Source organism: Mastigoproctus giganteus, chromosome 14 (assembly GCF_048544385.1).
Source record: "Mastigoproctus giganteus isolate SK-2022 chromosome 14, ASM4854438v1, whole genome shotgun sequence".
NCBI lineage: Eukaryota > Metazoa > Arthropoda > Arachnida > Uropygi > Thelyphonidae > Mastigoproctus > Mastigoproctus giganteus.
The window spans coordinates 58,513,339-58,536,931 of NC_143588.1; the positions used below are offsets into that span (position 1 = coordinate 58,513,339).

General features: G+C 33.0%; 1 protein-coding gene across 2 annotated transcripts in view; it reads right to left on the reverse strand.

Moving 5' to 3' along the window:
- Positions 1-63: 63 nt before the first annotated feature.
- tmod (tropomodulin) overlaps positions 64-23,593 on the reverse strand; it is a 148,569-nt gene continuing 125,039 nt past the window's right edge. Inside the window, exons 8-10 of one of the 2 annotated variants that reach the window (XM_090389315.1) lie at positions 16,629-16,772; positions 11,932-12,079; positions 64-287 (exon numbers count right to left, since the gene is read on the reverse strand). In XM_090389315.1, the coding sequence (XP_090245441.1) occupies positions 223-287; positions 11,932-12,079; positions 16,629-16,772 (357 nt within the window). In that variant the 3' untranslated portion in view covers positions 64-222. The remainder of the gene's footprint in view (positions 288-11,931; positions 12,080-16,628; positions 16,773-23,593) is intronic. The other variant, XM_090389314.1, reaches the window with a different exon arrangement.

A 23,593-nucleotide genomic window follows, 5' to 3' on the forward strand; every position in this document is an offset into this window, starting at 1 on the left:
GCCACTTTAGAATTAAAAACAAAAAAAAAAAACAAAAAAAAAAAAAAACAAAACAAAACATTTCCAATTCACAACAAAAGAAAAAAAAATAAATCAGATTTCATAGGTCTATCTACATAATGTTTTTGAAACAACAGCATCCTTGTAAACATATTTTTAAAGAAAACAGTATATTATATTATATCTTCAGTTAAACATTCACAGAATTCCATCTACAAATGTTCAAGAATGTGGGAACTTGTCAATGCCCACAGTTCTGTCACTGCCTAATGTCCTCAGTATTCGCACTGAAATTATTAAAAAATATGTCATAAGAAAGATATGCTATATCATATGGTTATAAAACTCACTCAAAACGATTAAGTACAATTTTAAAAATAAATTATATTATTCCAATTCATTAAAGCTGTAATTATGAATCATGCTGACCTGCTTTTCTTACCCAGAGAAGAAAACATTTGCTACAAAGCAGAATAAGGTTCTTGATGGTGCCACAGAAAACTTAATTTCCTACTATGTGCCCACTGGAGAGTCATTTTTGTTGTAATACACCCACCTGTTCATCACTTTTACAGGTTAGAATTTGGTTTTTATTGCCATTCATAAAATTTTATTGGAAAACAAATTGTCATTTCATTTGCTGGGCAATTTTGAATGAAAAAAGGAATAATTTACTAAGCTTTGTATGCTCTTGGACCATTTATGTCAGGTTTAATGTCCAAGTTTGCAGATGATACAAAGGTTGGCAGGGTTGTTAACGACAGTAAAGACAGTATTCTACTCCAACTGGATCTAGATAAGTCGGGCAAATGGGCAAATGAATTTAACATTGACAAATGCAAAGTACTGCATATGGGTAGCAATAATCCAAGAGAAACATACCAACTGTGTGGTACTACACTCAGGGAAGTGGAAAGTGAAGAAGACCTGGGGGTAATTGTGCAGTCAAATATGAAGTTTGTTGAGCAGTGCAGAGGGGCTGCCAGGGCAGGTCATGGAGTCTTGTCAATGATATATTTTACTAGCAGGGACAGGGAGGTGATTATCCTGTTATAGAAGGCAATGGTCAGGCCACACCTAGAGTACTGCATACAGGTCTGGAGGCCTCATTTTAGGAAGGATGTAGAGTTGCTAGAATTAGTACAAAGAAGGGCAACAAGATTGGTGAGGGGAACAAAAGGCTTAAGTCTTGCAAGTTTCAGCACCTGAAGAGTAGGTACCTGCAAGGTGATCTGATTGAGGTGTATAAGGCCTTGAATGGGTTGAGCAAGCTGAATGATGATGGGATTCTTCCTCTTGCTCAGATTAAGAACCTGAGGGGGCACAGATTCAAGATGAGGAAAGACAGTTGTAGAATAGATGTGCGGAAATTTGCTTTTAGCCAGCAGGTAGTTGATTGGTGGAACAGACTTCCATCTTTTGTTGTGGAAGTCAATAGCCCAAATAAATTTAAGGCTGAGCTGGACAGGCGTTTGGAATGAATGGAGAGGTGAAATGGGAGGGTTTTTTTTTTTGGCTGATGCTGTATAAGCTCGCTTTCTTGCATTGTATGCCTCTACTAATGCTATTATCAATCAGTGACAAACATGGTTTACTTTCGGATAAAAAAACAGCTCCTATCAGAATTACAGTCTCCCTTATAGCATGAAAATTTTTGTCCAACAGCCCAGGATACACTCACAAACAATGGAACAAAAGTTCAAAGATAGATATCCTCTTATGCCATTGGTAAGCAGAAATTGCCACATGACATGGTGACATCTTGGTTGGCTATATCACTCAATGGCAAGCATGCTGAACTTTTGTATATAAAACAGCTCTGATCGAAATTAAGTCATGTAATGTAAATTTTTAAACAATGACCCAAGGTAATACTCCACAGAGCAACAAAAGTCAAAAACTAGGCATTCTCTTTCTATAGTGTTCTGTGTGTAACTATCATTTTGCCATTGCAGATGAACATGGCAGGTTTGAAAAGATATGCTGCAAAACATGACCATAACATAAGCGGAAAGAGAAATAGTCATCACTCACATGCAAAACATTCTGATCAAAATTAGAAAGTTGCATATCACTTGGATATTTTTTTTTCACAGTGAAATAATTGATACAGTTTTATTACCCAAATAGTCTAGTATTCCTAGCATCACTTTTCAACACCTTATTGATTCCATGCCATGTCATGCTGGAGCAGTGACTTGGGCAAATATCAATACAACACCCTGTTGGTTCATACTCCTAATAAAGTGGCTAGGCAGTGTGTATTGTCATGCAGTGAAATCTGTAAAATAAAATGATAATACAGATTATGAACTGCACACAAAAATCCCATCAACAACTCATAAAGATCATTTCAATCACCACTTTTTTTTCTTGTTTTGAAGTCTAAACCCACTGTGTACCAACAATTGTAACTCAGAATATTTTTCACAAATTTTTCTTTATTAAAAATTTTAAAGTTCCATTGATTAAGATTAAAATGACTTTCACATGCATCAGGTAAGTGGCAATATTGTTAAGCAAAATGACAGAAGGGCAATTAGTATACAGGTCTGTGGACAAAGTATGTTAATCAGCACATTTACATTGTTGTGGAATGCACCCAAAATATAGTATGACTAATATTAGTGCTCACTATTATTATTATCATTATTTTCTTTCTTTTTTTTTTTTTTTTTTTTTTGCTTTTCTTTATACTGTAAATTAAGCTACTCAAAAGATTTAGTATTGCCTACTGATTCTTTGACATGGCATCATTACAACACAACCTTAGTGTGGGTAGGGAAGCAATTCCTCCTTTTGTAGTCATCTGACTTCACCTCCTTCCATATTGGGTGACCCAATCCTAATATGGAATATGTTTTTTTTTGTACATGCATATTTACAGGCAGATATTCATATTGTGCTGGTAGAAGCACCAAGAATAACTCATGAGAAACCATGCAGTCTACTTCAGAACAGATAGTTAACAGCCTTGATTGAAATCTTAAAAAATTCCTCTAGTTATAGATGGGACTTTGAATCTGGACCACTCCAAGTAGCAAGTAGTGCTGCATCATGCTGACTCAGTTGATTCCCTAACTCTGCATAATAACAAACATACCACTGAATAATAATTTTCTGTTAAAAAGATTTTTCTAGAAAAAATATGAATCTGGACCACTCCAAGTAGCAAGTAGTGCTGCATCATGCTGACTCAGTTGATTCCCTAACTCTGCATAATAATAAACATACCACTGAATAATAATTTTCTGTTAAAAAGATTTTTCTAGAAAAAATATCAGGATATACAGTACTGGACCCTTTATTCAGAATGCCTGGAGACCAAAGGCTTTCTGGATTCTGCGAGTTTCTGAATTTAGGGTCTTCAGCAAGAGAAATGAAAACATACGCAAAATAAATAATTAAAGACATTATCTAAAAAGTGTTACAAAATAAAAAAAAGTTTAACATTTTCGGGTACCGTCCAACATGCAGTGTGACTTTTCAATACAAAAATGTGGATATAAGCAATTACATCTTGCTTGATGTTGTACAGTGTGAGCCAGAATTATTACTTTTGTCAGCAGAACATGCTATCATTTTTTAAAACCTCTTATATTTTATGTTGTTTACTCATAAATAAAACTTCTGTTCCAGTCCTTCAAGTTTTAAAATAATACATTTATCAAATGAAATTATTCATGTGTCCCTTCATCAATATCATTATCATTAGCATATTACCATTTATCAAAATCCCACAGACATTCAGTGGATTTTGATGAACAGACTGGGTTGACAATGGAAGTGGTTACATTCCTGAAAACAATTTTTCATACATTTAATGTATTGCACTGTTATATGGAAAGTATTTCTGTTCATCAGGGTAAATATGCAACACTGCTAGTTATAACTAATTTGCAATGATGTTTTGATATGCTCTAGTATTCATGGAACACTACAGTGGGACTAGGAGACCAAGGGTATGCCATGAAAACATGCTCTGCACCATTGCACCTCCTTTTCCAGCAGTCTGTACTATCTGTACACAAAAAGGATGTTTCCAGTGTTTCCCTTCAAAGCAGCCAGCTGGCGTGAGAGATCACTGGTTTACATAAAGGTCTCCTACTCTCAGAGTGCATTCTTTGCAGGGTTCTTCATACAGTACAGGTACTGATGCTTTGTGACATTCCCACATTAAATGCAGAATTTAACTGTTCTGTTGTCTGGCAATGATTACACTTTGTAACCTTTTCCAGACATCAAGCACTTTGCTCTGGCATTTTACACTTTCAGTCACGACTGCATCTGTTCATTGAAGTTTTCTAGATGTTTTTCTGGTCATTCAAAGGTTGAATGATACTATTCTTTCAATACTTGGCAAGTGCAGCCATCCCATCTGCTGTGGCACCTGCTAAATGCAAATCAACAATTGTACCTCTTTGGAAGGCCAAGATTCTGTCCATTTCCCAATTGTCAGTGAACTAATTTGGGCACTACATGGTTGTGTGACTTTACAGCACTTTGCTGCACATGTCATACTATGTAACCTTTTCAATTGACATATTTCTGCAGAGGTTGTTGGTCCTATTAAAGTAGCCAGGCAGTGCCACTGAGGGAACTGCAACATTCTTGATGTTATAACTGCTAACCCAACATCTTGTGTTCTGGCAATGAAGTTATTTTTAGTTCAGAAGAGAAGTTACAATGTAATAGTAATCATACTATTACTGAAAAAAACTATAATGAATGTTTCCAGAAAAATCAGTAAAACTATAACCCAGGAAGGAAACAAGTTTATAAATCATTGAATTAATGGGCATTTACTGTCATCTTAATGGCTTCAGTGTACATAAAGGGCAAACAACTGTTAGCATTACTGAGGCAGCTGCAAAAATAAACTGGTATTAATGAATGGCTAACAAGGTAGTGATAATTCACAAAATCAGCAATATGTAGAACAGTTCATGCCTACTTTTTTTTCATAACTAATGTTCTTCTACAAAATGCTTGCTGACAATGATGAGTTATGTCATTCCAAGTGAGGTACTAATGATAATTCACAAAATCAGCAATGTGTAGAAAGGTTCTTGCCTACTTTTTTTTTGTAGGCTAATGTTCTTCTACAAATCACTTGCTGACAATGATGAGTTATGTCACTGCAAGTAACAGTGCATCATTTACTGCACAATTTTAGTTCTGTATAGTATACCAACATTTTTCACTTGGGATCACCATAAAAACAAAATACAGTATTTGACAAACACTATAAAGTAGATTAATATTCAAAATACAGCATTTTGCTGCACATGTCATACCATGTAACCTTCTCAATTTACATATTTCTGCAGAGGTTGTTGGTCCTATTAAAGTAGCCAGGCAGTATCACTGAGGGAACTGCAACATTCTGGATGTTGTAACTGTTAACTCAACATCCTGTGTTCTGGCAATGAAGTTATTTTTAGTTCAGAAGAGAAGTTACAATGTAATAGCAGTCATACTATTACTCAATACTGGTAATCACAAGGAATGTTTTAAATAATCTAAAATATATACTGCTGGTCGGTTCAATGGAAAGTTTGATGTTAGAGATGAGGTATGCAATTTTGAAAGGATGTTGCAACCAAGGTGAAATGTACAATTTATATATAAGGATTTATTTTTTGTTTACACTGACTTAACTGTGATGCTATAGCTGCATATTTGTTATTTCCAAAATTACTATAACCAAGTGTGACTGTACATTTACACATATATATGATGTTGTTGGAATGGATTTCTTTGGTGCAAGGGCTATATGGCCAAATTGGACCTGTCCACATAAATTAATTAGTTTTAGATGGTGGAAAAACTCAGATTGAAGTTGTCCTCTATAATATGACTAAGCTGAAGAGACTCCTGTAAGTTAAAACAGCAATCAGAATAATGTGGACTTGGTAGACTGATAATGAGTGCATTCAATAAGAATATATTTTATTCTTATTGATGTCTAATAGCTAAATTGTTTATTCTAATAGCAAAGAGTGTAGTGTTGGTACCAATCCTTGTAGCATACCTCTTTGGACAACAGATTGTGAAACTGCATTGTGATAATGCACCAGCAAAGTTCTATTTTTAAGGAAATTCTTTATGATCACTAGTAATCAACCTCAGAGTCCTATGGTATACATATCTTGAAGGCCATTGAACTAGGTAGTGCCAGATGCTTTTTAAATATTCAGCCATACCATGATAAGATGTTCTTTTTGGATAAAGACATTCCATATGTTATACTCAGCTTTCACCACAAGGTCAATTTGGATTGGTTTTTGTGGAAGCTGTATTTGATTATGACTGATGATTGAGTGGGATTATGAGCACCATATGAACCTATCACGGATCATCTTTTCTAATGTCTTGCCCAAGCAGCTGGTAAGGATATAGGTTTCTAGTTGCATGGATTTGTCTGATCTTTTCCAGATTTAGGGAAAGCTAACACAGTTGAATGACACCATGAGTTATGATAGTAGTTTTTGGAGGCAATCCAATTTATCAAAAGCAATAGATTTTCATAGGCAAATCATCAATAGATTTTCATTTTTAGGTATTGCACAACATGCATAATAAATCCCATCAGAACCTGATGCTCTATTTGTTGATTTGTTTAGAGCATTCCTAGAGTTCCAACGCTATAAAAATTGATTACATGGAAGTGACAGTCTTGTGCTGAAATTTAGTTTGCATTGCTTAGCCTTTATTTTATGCTGCTGAAAAGATGGTCTGTATACTGATATATCTCAGATTTGTGCATAATTGCCAGAGCATTGGCTATTTCTACTGTAAATGATAAATCTTGCCCATTCCATCTAAGTATTGGAGAGGATGCTTGCAAAAATCTATCATTTAGTTTTTTTTATTTTGTTCCAGATTATTCTGTCATTCACATTCTTTGTTAATAATAGAGAAAAACTGAATCCAAGAATTTTTTTAGCCCTTTTCCTTGTAAACCATGCTTTTGCTTTAAGTTTTATTTTTGAAATTTACAAGATTCTCAGTTGTTGGATGCTTACAAAACATGTTCCATGTCCAGTTTTTCTCTTTTTTGGAAAGTTGGCATGCATCATTCAACCACTGAGTAATATGTTTAAAAGGACCAATATGGCATTGGTTGCAGCAGTCAGAAACATGATTCCAAAGGAGACATACTGCCACTACTTCTAAGAATGTCTACAGTGAAATGTATGTAGTGCAAATCCTTGAGTTGACAAGAATGGCCATGCCTCCAAGCACAGAATTGTTATTTCACTATGTTGACAGATAGTGTAGTTCTTGATTGTTGGAGTTACCTATGAAGACAGGTTACTTTCTTGGAGACATATGCTTGCCAGACTATACTGCTTGATTAGGCCATAGATATTATCAATATTGCTATGCAGACCTGTACAATTCCTCTGTATAATGTGAGCCATTATTTTTAACATTGGGTTTGATTCAGTTCTGTTTTTGTCTCTCCAATTTTATTTTTATTTTTTTGGGAAGATAGACATGTGATGTCCATGTCATCTTCTGTGCATTCCAAAGGAGACATACTGCCACTACTTCTAAGAATGTCTACAGTGAAATGTATGTAGTGCAAATCCTTGAGTTGACAAGAATGGCCATGCCTCCAAGCACAGAATTGTTATTTCACTATGTTGACAGATAGTGTAGTTCTTGATTGTTGGAGTTACCTATGAAGACAGGTTACTTTCTTGTAGACATATGCTTGCCAGACTATACTGCTTGATTAGGCCATAGATATTATCAATATTGCTATGCAGCCGGCTGTAATCTATAGCCATGTTTATTAAATTTGACTGAGTCTTCTTCACTGGGACTGCTGTTTTAGTTTTATGGCTTCTGTTGTAGTATGGGATGCATTTGGCAGAACTGCAATTAGTGTGTTGTTGGCATAATCTATCGCATGCTGTTCCTTAGGAGACTACTGTGAAGCTGCTCGGGCCCAATCTGCAAGAGGTATGGTTTGTGGAACTGATATGCCAGTTTATGCTGCTGCTGATTGGTATTTCCTTGTTGCTGCTGCTGTATAGGTACATTCTGGTGTAGTTACACCACATTTTCTACATGTTCTGTTAATTTTGACAAGCAGTGTAGTTACTAAAGTTAGTGATAACAAATCATTTCAATGATGACTTATATATCAAGAATATGAAACAAACAATATTTCTGATTTTGTAAATATTAATCCATAGTTATACTTATAGAAGTAACTTTTAAATGAAAGATAATATTGTCTTATATGTATCTGGTGGCTGGCAGACTTTCAGATACGTAAGTAAACACTGTCTTATGAAAGAATTATTTTTAGAATCCACAAGTTGTCTCGCAAAAATGCTACTTTTAAACAAATAACATCACCTAAATGCTACTGTTATTTTATTTTATTTTTTTTTTTGAAATACAAGACATCTAAAGCAGCCTTTTCCTGAGACTTGTGAATAATCAGGCAGTTTGTGTTGCTATGTGGAATAAAGAATTAAAACCTGAAGAATTTATTACATCAGAAAGTGCATGGCAACTGACAAAGAACTGTTTCATTATTCCTAACTTTTCAGAGATGTGCAAATTGAGCTCATTATTATCTTATGAAAGACAAATTAGTCTTGAAAAAGACCTAAAATGGTGATCAATAACTTCCAAGTGTTTATGAAATTTAGTAACTTGTGAATTGTAGAAATTATACAGTTTAACAACACTCACCTTTATTAAACTGCAATTGCAGATATGTAATGGGGTTAAAAGAAATGAATTAAAAAAAAAAAAAGAAGTTAATAATTCAGGATAAAAACACAATCACCAAAGTTAAGCATACTTTTCCTTTGGTTCATTGAATAACAGCACAGTGATAACCGAAACCCAAGTTTGAAATATAAATAATGACAGATGATGGCATACATAAATATATGTCACCATAACTCTATAATTCAAGCCTTTAAGTAAGGGGAAGTGAATGTATATCACAGATCATGTGTTGGTTATGTTGTTTTATATTTTGAACTCAATGCACAGGAAAATGATGTAATTGAGGTGTGAGATGCAAAAAATATTTGACTGGATGTTCACATTGTGCAAAAGAGTTTTACTGGAACATTTTGATGGAAAAGGTCTTCATTTTTCAAGTTTGTTGGGGAAAGAAAGGATGAGGAAAGTGTGGAATTGATCTATATGAGGGTTGTGATATACACTCAAGGCATGTGCATTTAATTCTGTGAATAATTTGCAGAAGTATGCTCTTTTCTTATAGCTAACAGATGCACTGTGAATGTATTTAGGTGGGCAGTAATTTTAGTATTTTGTTATGTATACAATGCTATCTAATTTGTGTATGTAAATTGCATTAGTTGTGTCTGATTGCATTTTTTTTTCTCAATTAGCAATACTACCTTACAATACAATATAAAGTGGAGGAGAATAATGCAATATTGCTATGATGAAATATTGTATTTGACAAGAAACAATGAAGTTTCTAAAAAAAAAAAAGTGGAAGATATAGAAGACTGAAAAGAGGATGCCAGGTTAGCAATGTCAAAAATACCTAACAAAATTTTTTATGCCTACTCTTTTGAGGGTAGATTAATTTTCTCTTTGTTTCTGAGCACTGTGAGAAAGAGATTTATTTCAATTTTAATTTGAGTGATGTTAAAGTCATTATTTAGAGAACATACTTGTATCATTAAAAATTTCAGCTGATTTTGAATTTTAATCTGTTTTATTAAAAATGGCAATTTTACTGCCCTTGTCAGCCTGCTGTATCATTATGCCATTAAGTTTTTTTGATGGAATTTGCCATGGATTTGGAAACACTGCATTTACTTCTAATATTTTATTATTGGTATTAATAATAAAATTTACTTGCTCAATGGCGCAGCTTTTTTCTGACTGGTTGTGAAGTTTTTGCATTTTGGCACTGCTATGATGTGTAGATAACAAATGGATAGGGGTTTCCTAACAACAAATTTAAGGTTGTATATCCAGATTTTGTTAGTGGCTATGGTTATCTGATAAATTATACTGGAAGTAGAGGTTTACTACTGTGTCTATAACTATTTCTAAGTCCCTGGCATTTCCTTTAAGGCCCACTAGCTTATCTTACATTCTAAAGTGTAAATGCACCAGGTGTGGCTATTAAATAATGAGACTGCACAAGTGGCCACTACCCGCCAAGCACCACATGTGAAAGAAAGGCACAACAGTTGATCTTTCAACTTAACCTTTCCCTAGTTGTCTGCCAAGTCACATTTCAGTATGCTCATCTGCTTTGCAGTAAGATGGATTTTCATTACCTTGTGTTTTTGCAGTTGGCCAGAAAAATGAGAGACAAAAGAATCAAATAACAAATCAACCTCAAATGTTTAACAAAACTAAAGAAAACACCAACTGAAAGTTATGAGTTATGTCAAGTTAATGGGGAAAATACTATGTCAAGAACTCACATGTTTGATTGGATAAAAGATTTTTAGAAGGAAGAGAGAATGTGGAAGATGGTGAACAATCAGGCCAGAAAAATCCATGAAAACTGATGAAAATATGGGCTGGGTACTAGAATGGTTGCATCAGAACTAGATATGGATAAAGAAACAGACAAATTTTAACTGAAAATTTAGGCACAAAAAAAAGTTTTTGCCAAGATGGTGCCCAAAATTTTGAACAAAGATCAAAGAATGAGAAGACTCCATGTCTGTAAAAATGGTTTGAAAAAAAACTGAAGATCCAGACTTTGAGTACTGTAATTCATTGCAATGAAAGTTGGCTGTTCCAGTATGATCCAGAAACTAAAAGACAATCAATGCAATGGTAGACAAAAAAATCTCCTGCACACACACACACACACACACACACACACACACACACACACACACACACACACACACACACACACACCAAAATCGAAAATGAAAACCATACTACCTGTTTTTCCTTCAATATTAAAGGAATTATTATGGCTGAATATGTTCAACCAAAATCAGACTGTCAACCAAACAAGCTACACTGAAGTTCTGACAAGGCTGGGTGAAAAAATTCGAAGAAAGTGACCTGAATTGTGGAAGGATGGCTTGATGCTCCAACACACAATGTGCTTTATGTTTGCCAGTTTCAGACAAAAAAACAAATCCATATGTGAACATGCACCCTACTTGCCAGACCTAGCCACTTGTGACTTTTTTCTCTCCACTAAACTGAAAAGTGCACTTAAGGGAACCATTTTCAGTCCATTGAAGACATTCAGAAAAAAAGTGTTAAAAGGATTTACAGAAGATGACTTCCAGAAATGTTTGTGTGTAAGCCCAAGACAATTTTGAAGGGGTTAAACTTGATGGAAATTTTACTTCCATCAAGTTAAACTTGATGGAAGTAAAATTTTCATTATATTTTATTGAAACAGTCTCATTATTTAATACCACACCTCATATTTAATACCACACTCATAGAAATGACAGTAAGAAACATATCTTCCCCAGTTCAAACATATATATAAAAATAAATTCTGTTTCATGAATGTGTCTGATTAATTCATTTTTTGCTTAGAATCTATTATTAAGCTCTACTTTAATAATATTAGTGTATGCTTTTTAATAATGTTTGGGATGATTTGGAAACATATGTTCACTGGAAATATGAGCAAACTACTTCGGAATAACCTTTACCTTCATAGGCTTTCCTCAATGATGTTTACACACATGCACACCTACCCACCCCTAAAGTTTGCTTGTATTTCTAGTGAAATTTTTTAAGAGTAAAAAAAAAAAAAAAAAAAAAAAAACATTTTAATATATCACAAAATTAAGTATCAATGAAAGCAATATGTGCAAATTTATTATACTGTGATAATAAATTAAACAAATAAATAAGTATGTATTCTACTTAATGCAATATAATTTTAGTGAACATACAATAAATGAAAAGTGCACTCACATGTATCATTAGTACGCTGTAGATGCTCAGTCACTCGTACCCGTGCATCAGGGACTTCAAAGCTTAATCCAAGTCTTAATAACTTTTTATTTTCTTCTACAAGTTTGGCTATTTGCATTTCGTTCTTATTTCCAAGGACCTGTGGACTCTATATACAACATTAAGAAAAAATCCTTTCAGGAAATTAATCATTTAGGTTTTCAGAAAAATATATTTTGACTTTTGTTCTAAATATTACAGAATTATTTAAGCTAGGGCTATCCAACTGCAGGTCTGTAGGCCACATGCAGCCCTTAAAAGTTAAAATTTCTCTCTCACTCTTCCCCTCCCTCCTTTTAATTCTTGCTGAACGTTGAATTCAACCTAATGTTCCACTTTTACTATTCTGTAACTGAAGATATGGAAATGCATACAGTTTTCACTTTTAACAAAATAAGAGTTATTTGCAGTACAACATCTGCATTATGGGGCGAATAGTTTACAAGTACAGTAGATTGGCAGTTATCTGGAATAACTGATGTCAGCTCTCTTCCGAAGAGGAAAAATTATCCGAAAATTTTCCGGATAATTTTTCCATTAAGATTAAATTAAATGTAATTAAATAAATAAATGTAAAATATCCGCTAATATTTGTAAATCATAACCCTATGATTAAATTAAATAATTAAGATTAGTTTATAATTTTTTTTTAAATTAATCTCGGAAAACAGAAACATTCATCCAGGCATTTTTATGGTTTTTATACAAAACAAGAAAATTAGAAAGATTTTTAAATGTTCTTGGTTTTTTCGACTTACCGATAATGAGTACAGACAATCTGTACGTCCCAATGACATCTGCACACATAACAATTGTAACTCGCTATTTTCTCATCTTAAAACTTGGTGCAGGCATTTCTCTTTTAGTGGCTAGGGTTTTTCTTGATAATGCTTTCCATAATAAGCCACTCTCATTAACATTATAAACATTTCTTTCTCGTAATTTGCTTAACTGAAGTGAACTTACTTTTAAAGGATACCACTGCCAATTCGTCTGCAAAAAGTTTCTCGCCTTGAATGTCTAGTTCATATATACAGTGTCTCAGTTTAAAATTTTTCAGCAAACCTGTGCTTGCCTTAAAATCTTCATTATCTCTTAATATTTGATTAAAATCCAATGTGCTTCCCCACAACACTGGGTCAGACACTGGTTTACCTAAACTTCACCTCTGAAGAAATCACAAATGAAGTGCACTCTCTAAAGTGGAATTTTCAGGTTTCAACATAGCCTGCCTTTTTCCTGCTAGAGCCTCCTTCACTATCCATAACTGACACAAATCCTGTTATAGCATTGGAATTTTTCTTGGTGTCATAAATTGTTGAAGTCCCAACATTAAACTCTTTGGAGAGATTTCCTAAATTTTCACCTTTTCTAATTCTATTAATAATTTCAACATTAAAACTACGCATTTTCTTTTTGTTCACATTTTACCATAAAAAAACTGAGAAAAATAATAAATCACACAGTTTCAGGCCGATATTATTCTTACCGAATTTGAAGCTTAACTAATCTGAAATTCACTTGTGGTTTCCGAGAAAACCATGTAGTCTGTGATATTTTTCTAAAGTGCATTTCTGAAGGACACATAGAATTCTAGAGGTCACCATCATAAAACAATAAAAACAATTTACAGTTTTCAGTTTATTGGGCTTGTTTGTACAATCTTTTATAAACAGGTAGTAAACTCGATCTTTTACTTATTATAATCAAAATTCCATTTGCAAATGTGATCACTATAACCAGTGCTTACTGTACTACCAGTTAATAAAAAAAAGAAGAAATATCAGCCTTTCAACCATCTATTGATGCTTTCATTGATGCATTCAACCTTCTACTGATACTTTCTATCAATGACTACTTTGTTCCAAAGTAATCATTGATTGAAAGCATCAATAGATGGTTGAACTCTGCTACTGCATGTAATGATGCTCCTACTGAAAGAGTACCTATGATCATGCTTATTGCAAAAATCATTCATGTTGCCTGTCTTTTCCATGGTACACCTGTAATAACTGTACTGTAATTCTTTTTATAGGTCTGTTGCATTATATAACCTAGACAGACACATTTCCTTATTTGCATAAATGAGAAGCACAGATTTTGGAATACTCTATTTTTTTTACAAATTGAAGGGACAAGTGTTAAAGATAAACATAAAATTTTTTTATGTTATAAAAATAGCACAAACTGTCTCTAACAAAGCATGGCAAGGGCTCACTTATTTATATGACAGAAAAGTTCAAAGAATGCAGTATTCAAGAAGAGTCACGCAAGACAGCCTGGAGAGTAATGTGCAACTGCCAAAAGGGATTATTATATGTACTAAAATAATGCAATAGATTTGATATCAACCATGATCCTTTAAATACATTCTTTGGAGAAAATGTCAAGAGGATAGAAACACTGACATTGTATAAAAAACATTATGGGAATCCTGTTGTCTTGATACTTTACTAGACATGTTGGACAGACAACTTGTGTGATCGAGATCCGCTAAATATTCGTAAATTCATAGAAATGCTAACTTATTGTGATTTTCTCTTGTAGAGAGGATAGAAACTAGAAACGTGAATAGGAGGAATGACCAACGTCAAAGATCTCTTCTCGATGTATTTGTGGCATGGAAAGTAGAATCGGTCTTCTTCCTTTTATTCATGAACACATTTTATCTGGCTACATCTTGATTAAAAATCACAATAAAAAAGCTATGTTCAGAAGTGAAGTCCAGTTATTGCTGGACTTCACTTCTGAATGTCCACTTCTGAATGGACATGCAGCATGTTCACATGCTGCATGTCCATTTCTGTAACTTATTTCAGAAAAATTAAGTTTATTAAAAAAAAATAACAAATCAACAACTTCCTTTCTTTCTGCTCACTTATTTTTTATTTTATTTTTTTTCAAAATTATACTTCTCCAATTCTAAAATCATCAGAAATGATTCAGATTGAAAGTCAAAATAACAGTGAGGATTACTAAAATTCACATTGCTATTTTGATATACAAAAAAAAATTTTTTTGCTACTACTCTGTATAGCAATGTGCCTGCTATAATAATTAATATTAATATCAGTTTGCATAACAGAGACATAAAAGTAACTTAACCTTATAATTCATCAGTAAAGCAATAATTGCAATAATCAAACCTCTTGAAAACAAGTTACTTTTAACCCAATTCATGTTCCTTTCTTCAATGTATATTGCACCTACTAACAGAAAATCAAGGAAATTCATCTATTGGAAGCCACACTGGAAACGGGAAAAACTGATAACACTGCAATGCACATTTGATAAAAAAAAAAAAAGTTTGCTCTATTGTAATTGTTTTTAGGGAACAATATCGGAACAGCAGTTTCCTGGATGTATATTTGATCTTCTAACGAAATTTAAAGAAAATATTTCTATTGATAGCTGAATTATAAACTTTGAAAACTGGTGCGCAAAAGAAGAAGAAAAAATCATCTGCTATGAATAATGGATTGTTTCTTGAAATGTGTATCGTTCACAAAACTACAATATTTTCGAACAATACAAAGCTAACGGCTGTTCAAAAAATACTGTTAGGCAATATTTCCTTGGTACGCATTTGATGTTATCACAAAGGAAGAAATTCTGTTTTAGTACACAAGTGGAATAAATTCACCATCCAGGGTCATATGCTGTTCTGAGCTGCAATAAAAAGATATATTCCACTGAAAAATAGATTTACTCCCTATCTCTTCTTTTGTTTTACTGTGGGAATGTTATTTCACACAATCAAGCTGGTGACTGCTAAATGCGGTGCTGTTTCTTGTATTCTCTCTCTATATCTTGGGATCTCCTCTGACCATGTGGTCGTCCCGGAGTACAGTATAAACAGAAAATTTGTTTGTCGGAATGCTGTCCACCAATGGCACCAATTATCAACTCTTCTACTGTCCTTCTAATTTACATTGTGTTCAGGTAATCTGCTTTGGGAAAATTCGAAATTACTACATTAATTAGGAGCAAAAACCATTTCCCCCAACATAACAAATTACTTTAGGTACAATAAAGGACTACTACTGATGATTATACCGGAAGGAAGTTTCGACAATAAAACATCTGTAGAAGGCGTAAACATGCGGTCACTCAAAAGAAAGTAACCGTAGTCATTTGCATTCAAGGACAAGCTATACAGTGATGTTTGAAATTTATAATGCAGTTCACTTGCTAATATTTCCAGAGGGATTATTGCAAAATATTGTTCCGTAAAATAATTACAATAAAGCAGTGTTGTTGGTTTTTTTTATTTTTTTTTTTATCAAATGAGCATTGTGTGTTATCAGTTTTATGCCAGCCCCCCCATTATATAATCAAAGTGAATGGCCGCTGTTTTTTTTTGCAGTCATAATTACAAAAAATGATATGTGATCATACATATTTGCTGTTTTTGAGCGAATTAATAGTTTTTGCTGCAATTTAAAGGTAAGAAATCAAAGAATATACTTCTGTTTATGTATATTAAGAGTTTCAATTTTGTAAATTGAGTAAAAATTATGGAAATGATTAGATTTTTTCAGGGGGGGCAATTTTCAAGTTAGGGTTAAAAATCTAGACTTAGAGGGGCTGACTACAGCGGGTTAATAAGTAATTAAAATATTAACTTATGTAATTAACATATTATGTAAAAATGTTACCTGATTAGCTGCTCGAAATTCAAGAATGGTCTGATTTGTTAGGAGAGCTTCTATTAAATCTCTAATCATTGGACCAGTCAAGTAATTGGATTCCACATTTAATGATGACAGAGTTTTGTTTAGTTTAATGGCATCTTTAAGAACCTATTAAAACAGTGTTATAATTAAATATGTAAATTTAAGTGTAAAATAAGAAAATATTATTCCAAACAATGTCTGCAGTTAAATTACTCCATACCACTATTCTAAAATTTGTGCAAGAAAAATTATGAACATTTATTTGCAATTATGCATTTCTGGGAAGTAGTTTTTAAATCGAACAATTTTCCTGTGCATATGACATGAGGGAAGTGTATGTGCCGAAAACAAATTTTCACATCTTTATTATAGTACTGTTGATACAACTGATGTAGTTCTTATTTAAAGCATGCACCGAAATTCAAATTTATTCTTACATACACCTTATAGTATTATTTATGCAATGACAGATAAGGCAACATAATGACAATGTTCTGGCACTACAATTTGCCAGATTTCAGTTAATTGCATTAATTTATTTTAAAATTATTCAATGTTTAAAATTAACACATTATAATAAAGATGTACTATAGAATAATACCAGGAAGAAGAATTTACCATACTTGATTATATTATAAATATAAGAAGCAATACTAATGTACTATTTAACCCTTTCAGAAATTCACTGAATGTGTGGTAAGTTATAGAGAGTTTTGGAATAGTGGGATTTCACAGAATTTTGTTCTGTAAAAACTAAAACTTTATATATAATGCTTTGAATATTAATTTATTCTTATTTTGATGGCATAAACAGCAAATACAAACCTACATCCTTTTTCTAACTTAAAAATGATGCAGTGTAACATAACATACCAGTATACACATCCTTAACTTCCTCAAATTAATATTTGCCTTTCTCATTTGACACATCTGTATCTGAAATAATTTTAGCAACTTTTTCACATTAAATATTTACTATGAAAACAGTAAAGATTTAATATAAAAAAAGTATAAATATTAACACATAATACTGATGATGACACATAAGGTGCGACTGAAAAGTTTGGGACTATTCAAACAGAATTCATTCAATTGTGTAAACTGGTGCTGACACTTCCAAAAGCATTCCTGATAAGCTTCTTTTGGAATCACTAATAGTATACACATACATGCACACCTAAATCTGACTATAGCAGATAGGGAACTAGAGTGATAAAGTGCTTCACAAGAAATTCTCGTATACAAAAGGGTGCTATCATTATATTTATTATAAGTACTAATTTCCTGACGTTCCACTTTTCTAGCTATTTACGGCAAACAGCATTGTGCAATTACTGCAGAAAAGCTCTTGTAGTATTGCTGGTTCACTTATCATGCAGGACAAATTCATAACGATCAATACCCTGTGAGTCAAAAAAATATGATAAACAAAATCTTCACATAGCAGTAATGAGGGAAAAAAAAAGTGTGGGTTAGCAGTAACATGCCGATGAAGATTCTGACACACAAAAACTTGCTGCTCTCAGCAGTCATTAGTGAGAATGTGAGGCACAAACTCGGCTGAAACATGCTGCATTCCAAAATCTTGTGCTAAAATTGACTGACATGTCCCATAAGAAATACTAACTTCACTGGCAAATTTGTAGATAGTTATATGTTGATTGCTCTTGATCAGATCATGAACAGGAGCAATTGAATCAACAGTTTTTGAAGCATCTTTTCCAAAAGTTGCTTTTAACCTTTTGTGGGTTTCTTTTAAACTTTCCCTAATTTGAAACAAAATGTGATGCAAATTTGTTGCTTGGTAAAATCACTCATTTTAAAACAAAGAACCCATAAAACACCTTACATTCAATATGCACTAATTCAGCTTGATCGCAAATAAATGGATGATTCATTCATATTCATATTCATGGATGATTCTTCATAGAAAATTGTCACATTTTCTTTTCTACATCTTGTTACTCGTAAAAGGAAGTTTCTATTTTCATGTTACCATTTTTTTTTTCTTTTCAAGCTATATATTAAAAAAAAAATGCAAATCCCCAACACTTTTTATGTGCAACAAATCTATGTAAGTGATTTTTTTTTAGATTTTATTAAAATTATAAAAATATGACTTACTTTTTTTAATACTTTACTTTTGTTTTAAAAAAATACTTTATCTTTGCTTTTAAATGCTCATTTTAGAAAATTTACAACCTGAAAAGGATCACCAAATGTCATTAACCAAACTGTTCAGCATGACAACACTGAATGGTTTGTCTTAACCTTTTTGGCTCATACATTGTACTATACGTCATCAGTATGAGGATGTGTAATCAGAGCACTACTCAACTTTTCATATGCAAGAACTTTTCCTCCGGATTAATTACTTTCTTAAATACTTTAGTAGATAATTCAAAATGTTTATTTAATTTTTGCAATGTTAACTATTTATTCCATAAAACAATACTGTCCTTATAACAATATAAAAAAAAAAAAAAAAAAAAAAAAAATTAGTGAACAAAGAATATAATTTAATTTTTTCCTCTACACCAGTGGCGTCCAACCTTTTCCTGTACGGGGGCCGTATTCAAAGTTAGATTTGTTTCGCGGGTCGCACAGAATGATTCGAGAAAAAATTGTCACATTTTCTTTTCTACATCTTGTTACTCGTAAAAGGAAGTTTCTATTTTCATGTTACCATTTTTTTTTTTCTTTTCAAGCTATATATTAAAAAAAAAATGCAAATCCCCAACACTTTTTATGTGCAACAAATCTATGTAAGTGATTTTTTTTTTAGATTTTATTAAAATTATAAAAATATGACTTACTTTTTTTAATACTTTACTTTTGTTTTAAAAAAATACTTTATCTTTGCTTTTAAATGCTCATTTTAGAAAATTTACAACCTGAAAAGGATCACTGCTTTTCAATATTAAGATGAATAAATGAATATAATGATAAACATAAAATCGAAATATTCGAAAATTTTATTAAGTACAATGAAGAATAACATTTACTGGACAAAACTTAGCATTTAATAAGATGATTGAGGCTGGATATTTTTAAACAATTGTTCAAAATTTGTTTGCAAATTTGTGATGCCAATCTCAATATTATGTCCTGATGGTATATCTCCACTTGTTCTCAAAACGTGCACTCCTGAACTTACTCCTATTCTATGCCACCTTTATTCACTTTCTTATTCCAAAGATGATTTTCCTTCTGCTTGGAAATTTGCTCATATCCAGCCAGTTCCTAAAAACGGTGACAACTCCCTCCCATCCAATTACTTCTACTCTTTCTAAAGTAATGGAGAAATCATTTAACTGTCAACTCTTAAACTATCTAGAAACCTTCTGTCTAATCAACGATCAATATGGATTCCGTCAGTGTCAATCCACAGGTAATATTCTGGCTTATGTTACCAATTTATGGACAAATTCAATGGAAAAGTTCGGTGAAACACAAGTGGTTGCTCTTGACATCTCAAGGGCTTTCAATCATGTTTGGCATAAAGATCTTCTAAACAAGCTTCCATCTTATGGTTTGCCAACTGTTCTTTGTAATTGGTTATCCAGTTTTCTTACTGACTGCTCACGGAGGGTGATGGTAGATGGCTCACTGTCTTCTAACTTCGCTACTAATGCTGGTGTCCACCAAGGTTCAGTTATTTCCCTCCATTCTTTTCCTCTTGTATATTAATGACCTTCTTTCATTGATCGGAAATCCTATCCATAACTTTGCCGATGATAGCACATTCTAGTTTGAGAAACCTTGCCCTGCTCAATCAGCTTCAACTTCTCGAATATCTGCTACCAATCTCTTAAATGCCGATCTCCAGTGGGGCAAAGACAACTTAGTTGAGTTCAATCCTTTTAAAACTCAGTCCTGTCTTATATCTCGCAAAAAGGATTCTTCTGCTTCTACGCTTATCTTTGGTGACACTCCAATTTCTAAGCAAGATGATATATCTCTTTTAGGGATTATCCTCACTTCTATTCTCTCTTGGCACAAGCACATTACATATATTGCTTCCTCTGTATCTAAAAAACTTGGTTTTCTCTTTCACTCTCGGCATTACTTTTCTTCCAAACAGCTGTTCATTCTACACAAATCACAAATCTGCCCTACCATGGAATATTGTTCCCACATCTGGGGCGGTGCTCCCAAAACCTCTCTCAGGATTTTAGATTCCAATCAGAAGAGGAGAGTTAGGTTAATTAATGACTCCTCTCTAACTCGCTGTTTCATAATCTTCCTGTTTCTACTACATTCTTTCTCTATAGATACTTTCATGGGCACTGTTCTTCTGAATTGGCTTATATAATTCCCACTCTCTCCTTCAAAACAGTCCGAACGTGTGCGGCCACAAGCCAAGATTACTGAAGTGGCTTATATAATTCCCACTCTCTCCTTCAAAACAGTCCGAACGTGTGCGGCCACCAGCCAACATCCATTTACTGTCCAACTTCACACTCACAGAACCAACTTTTCATCTTTCTTGTTTATTCATTCAACTGCCATTTTCTGGAAAAACCTTCCTTCATACATATTTCCTGAAAATTACATTGTACTTTGTACTAATGTCAACAAATATCTTCTTTCGTCTTCTCAACCTGCAACCCACGCATGGTACTATAGATTCTAATACCTCTCTTGTTTGGGGTTTTCATAAAAAAAAAAAAAAAAAATGCTGATCTGTTATTCTGTTTCTTTTTAAGTATTTATTTGATTTTACCAGTGAAAAAAAAATCTGCTTGCGAACATACGTTGATCCCAACAAAGTAACCATTTTCATGGCATTTTCTTTTATTAGTGGAAAATCTTCAGGTGGGAAAGCCTTGTGGAATTCAAATAGTTTATTTTTGCAGTCTTTATACTTATTTTTGAATCATATTTTCGCTTGCAGATCAATAATTTCAAGTTGCAATACGGGATTGTAGTTTTCAGCCATAGAAGTAAATGAGTTCTCAATCAAAAGCTTATATTTTTTAATGGGATTTATCAGAAAATCGACTTTCAAACTTGTCAAGAAGTAATCGTAATAATGAAAGGCAACAATTCTTTGGAAATGTGTTTCTCCTTTTCAAATAATAACAACTTATTCTGAAATGATTTGATGTTACCAAACAAATCAGACCAATTTTCCTATCCCTTGTAGTTTTAAATTAAGAGTCATTTAAATGACTAGAAATGTCTGTTAAGAATTGCAAGATCAAACAGCCACTCCATATTTGATAGTTGTTTTACTGGTTTCTCTTTTTCTGTGTTGAAACATTTGGTGATATTTCAACAGCCACAAAGAGCTTCTTGATGCACAATGCAGTGAATTCCAATCAGAGTTTCAGCTCCAATATCTATAATTTTCTTGGTTATTCTACCTATAAGCCGAATGTTTTTACCAATTATATTTTTTGCAAAGCCAGTTGTGACTCCTACCAGGTTTATAATATTTAATACTAACTTTTCGATAGATTGGCAAAAATTTTCAAAAAGATTTTCACCTGTAGTTGTTCCTCACATACTCTGTAGATCAGCTAAATCTTCAACTGGTACAAAATTATCATTAATTTCACGTATGAAGATGAGGAGTTGGGCTGTATCCTTTACATCAGTATTGTCACCCAGTGATACACTAAAATATTTAATTTGTTTTATGTTTTCCAAAAGTTGTTTGAACAAATTCTTTCCAATATTTTCTACTCTTCGCATAACTGTTTGCCGAGACAAACTAATGACTTGTATCATTGTTCCTTTCTCCAGACAAATTTCTTCCACAACTTTTAACAAACAACACTTAACAAATTCACCATCATTGAACGATTTACTTTCAAAAGCGATCAAATGTGAAACAAGATCTAGAAAATCCTGATAACTGGCATGTACAGCAGATAAATTTCTTGACATACGTTTTCAGTATGTTTTGTTGTTTTCTTAATTCATTTTGTAACTTTGAACACTTTTCTTTTCACAGCACTCCTTTATGTAGTAGTAGTAGTGGCATGTGATGCAAGAAAGCAAGTGTATGAGCTTATGCAGCATCAGCCAAAAAAAAAAAAAAAAAAACACACCATTCCCTCCAAATGCTCGTCCAATTCCTCCTTAAATTTATTCAACCTATCAACTTCCACAACGACAGATGGAAGTTTGTTCCAGCAATTAACCACCCGCTGGCTAAAGGCAAATTTTATGTTTGGAATCAGTGTCGTTTTAAATTAAATTCTTTAAAAACTTGCAGTCTCCTGACACACCAAACACATTTCAATGAAAATATAGTCTTCAATTCACCTTGGATCAAAAACACTACACTCCAAATCGATTTTCCCCTTTTGGAACATTTTTAAGAATGATTTTTTTTAATTCAATACAAATTAATAATTAATTCAATACAAATGAACAAGCTATGTCAAAATGCATAACTATATTTAGTGTACATATGACTGCACTGAATCACATATACAGGTTTGATACAGTCGAGCTGGAGGCTTGCATGCCTGTACATGCAGTGGCGATCAATGTTGTTTTAGTTCACTTTCCGCACAGGCCTTAAAAAATTATTCGCAGGCCGGATCTGGCCTGTGGGCCATAGGTTGGACACCACTGCTCTACATCGTTAAAACTTTTTAATGCTACCAACACACCTTTCTTTTCAACTGTATCTAACTGGATACTATTTTCTTAAAATTTAACAAGTATTAATTCAGAAAGGGAATCACTGATTTTTAGATCTATAAAACAATAGCAATTAGTTTAAATCTGTGAACTGGATTCAGACTAAATGCAAGAAATGTGGAAACATTTACTGTTCTGATAAAATAAACACTCATACCACATATGAATTAAGTTATATACTTGAATGTTATAAATGAAATTAACTCAATATTTAATATTATAATGCTGGCTGTGTTTCAAAATTTACTTTAATCACATAATCAGGCCAGGCAAAGTAGGAACAGAAA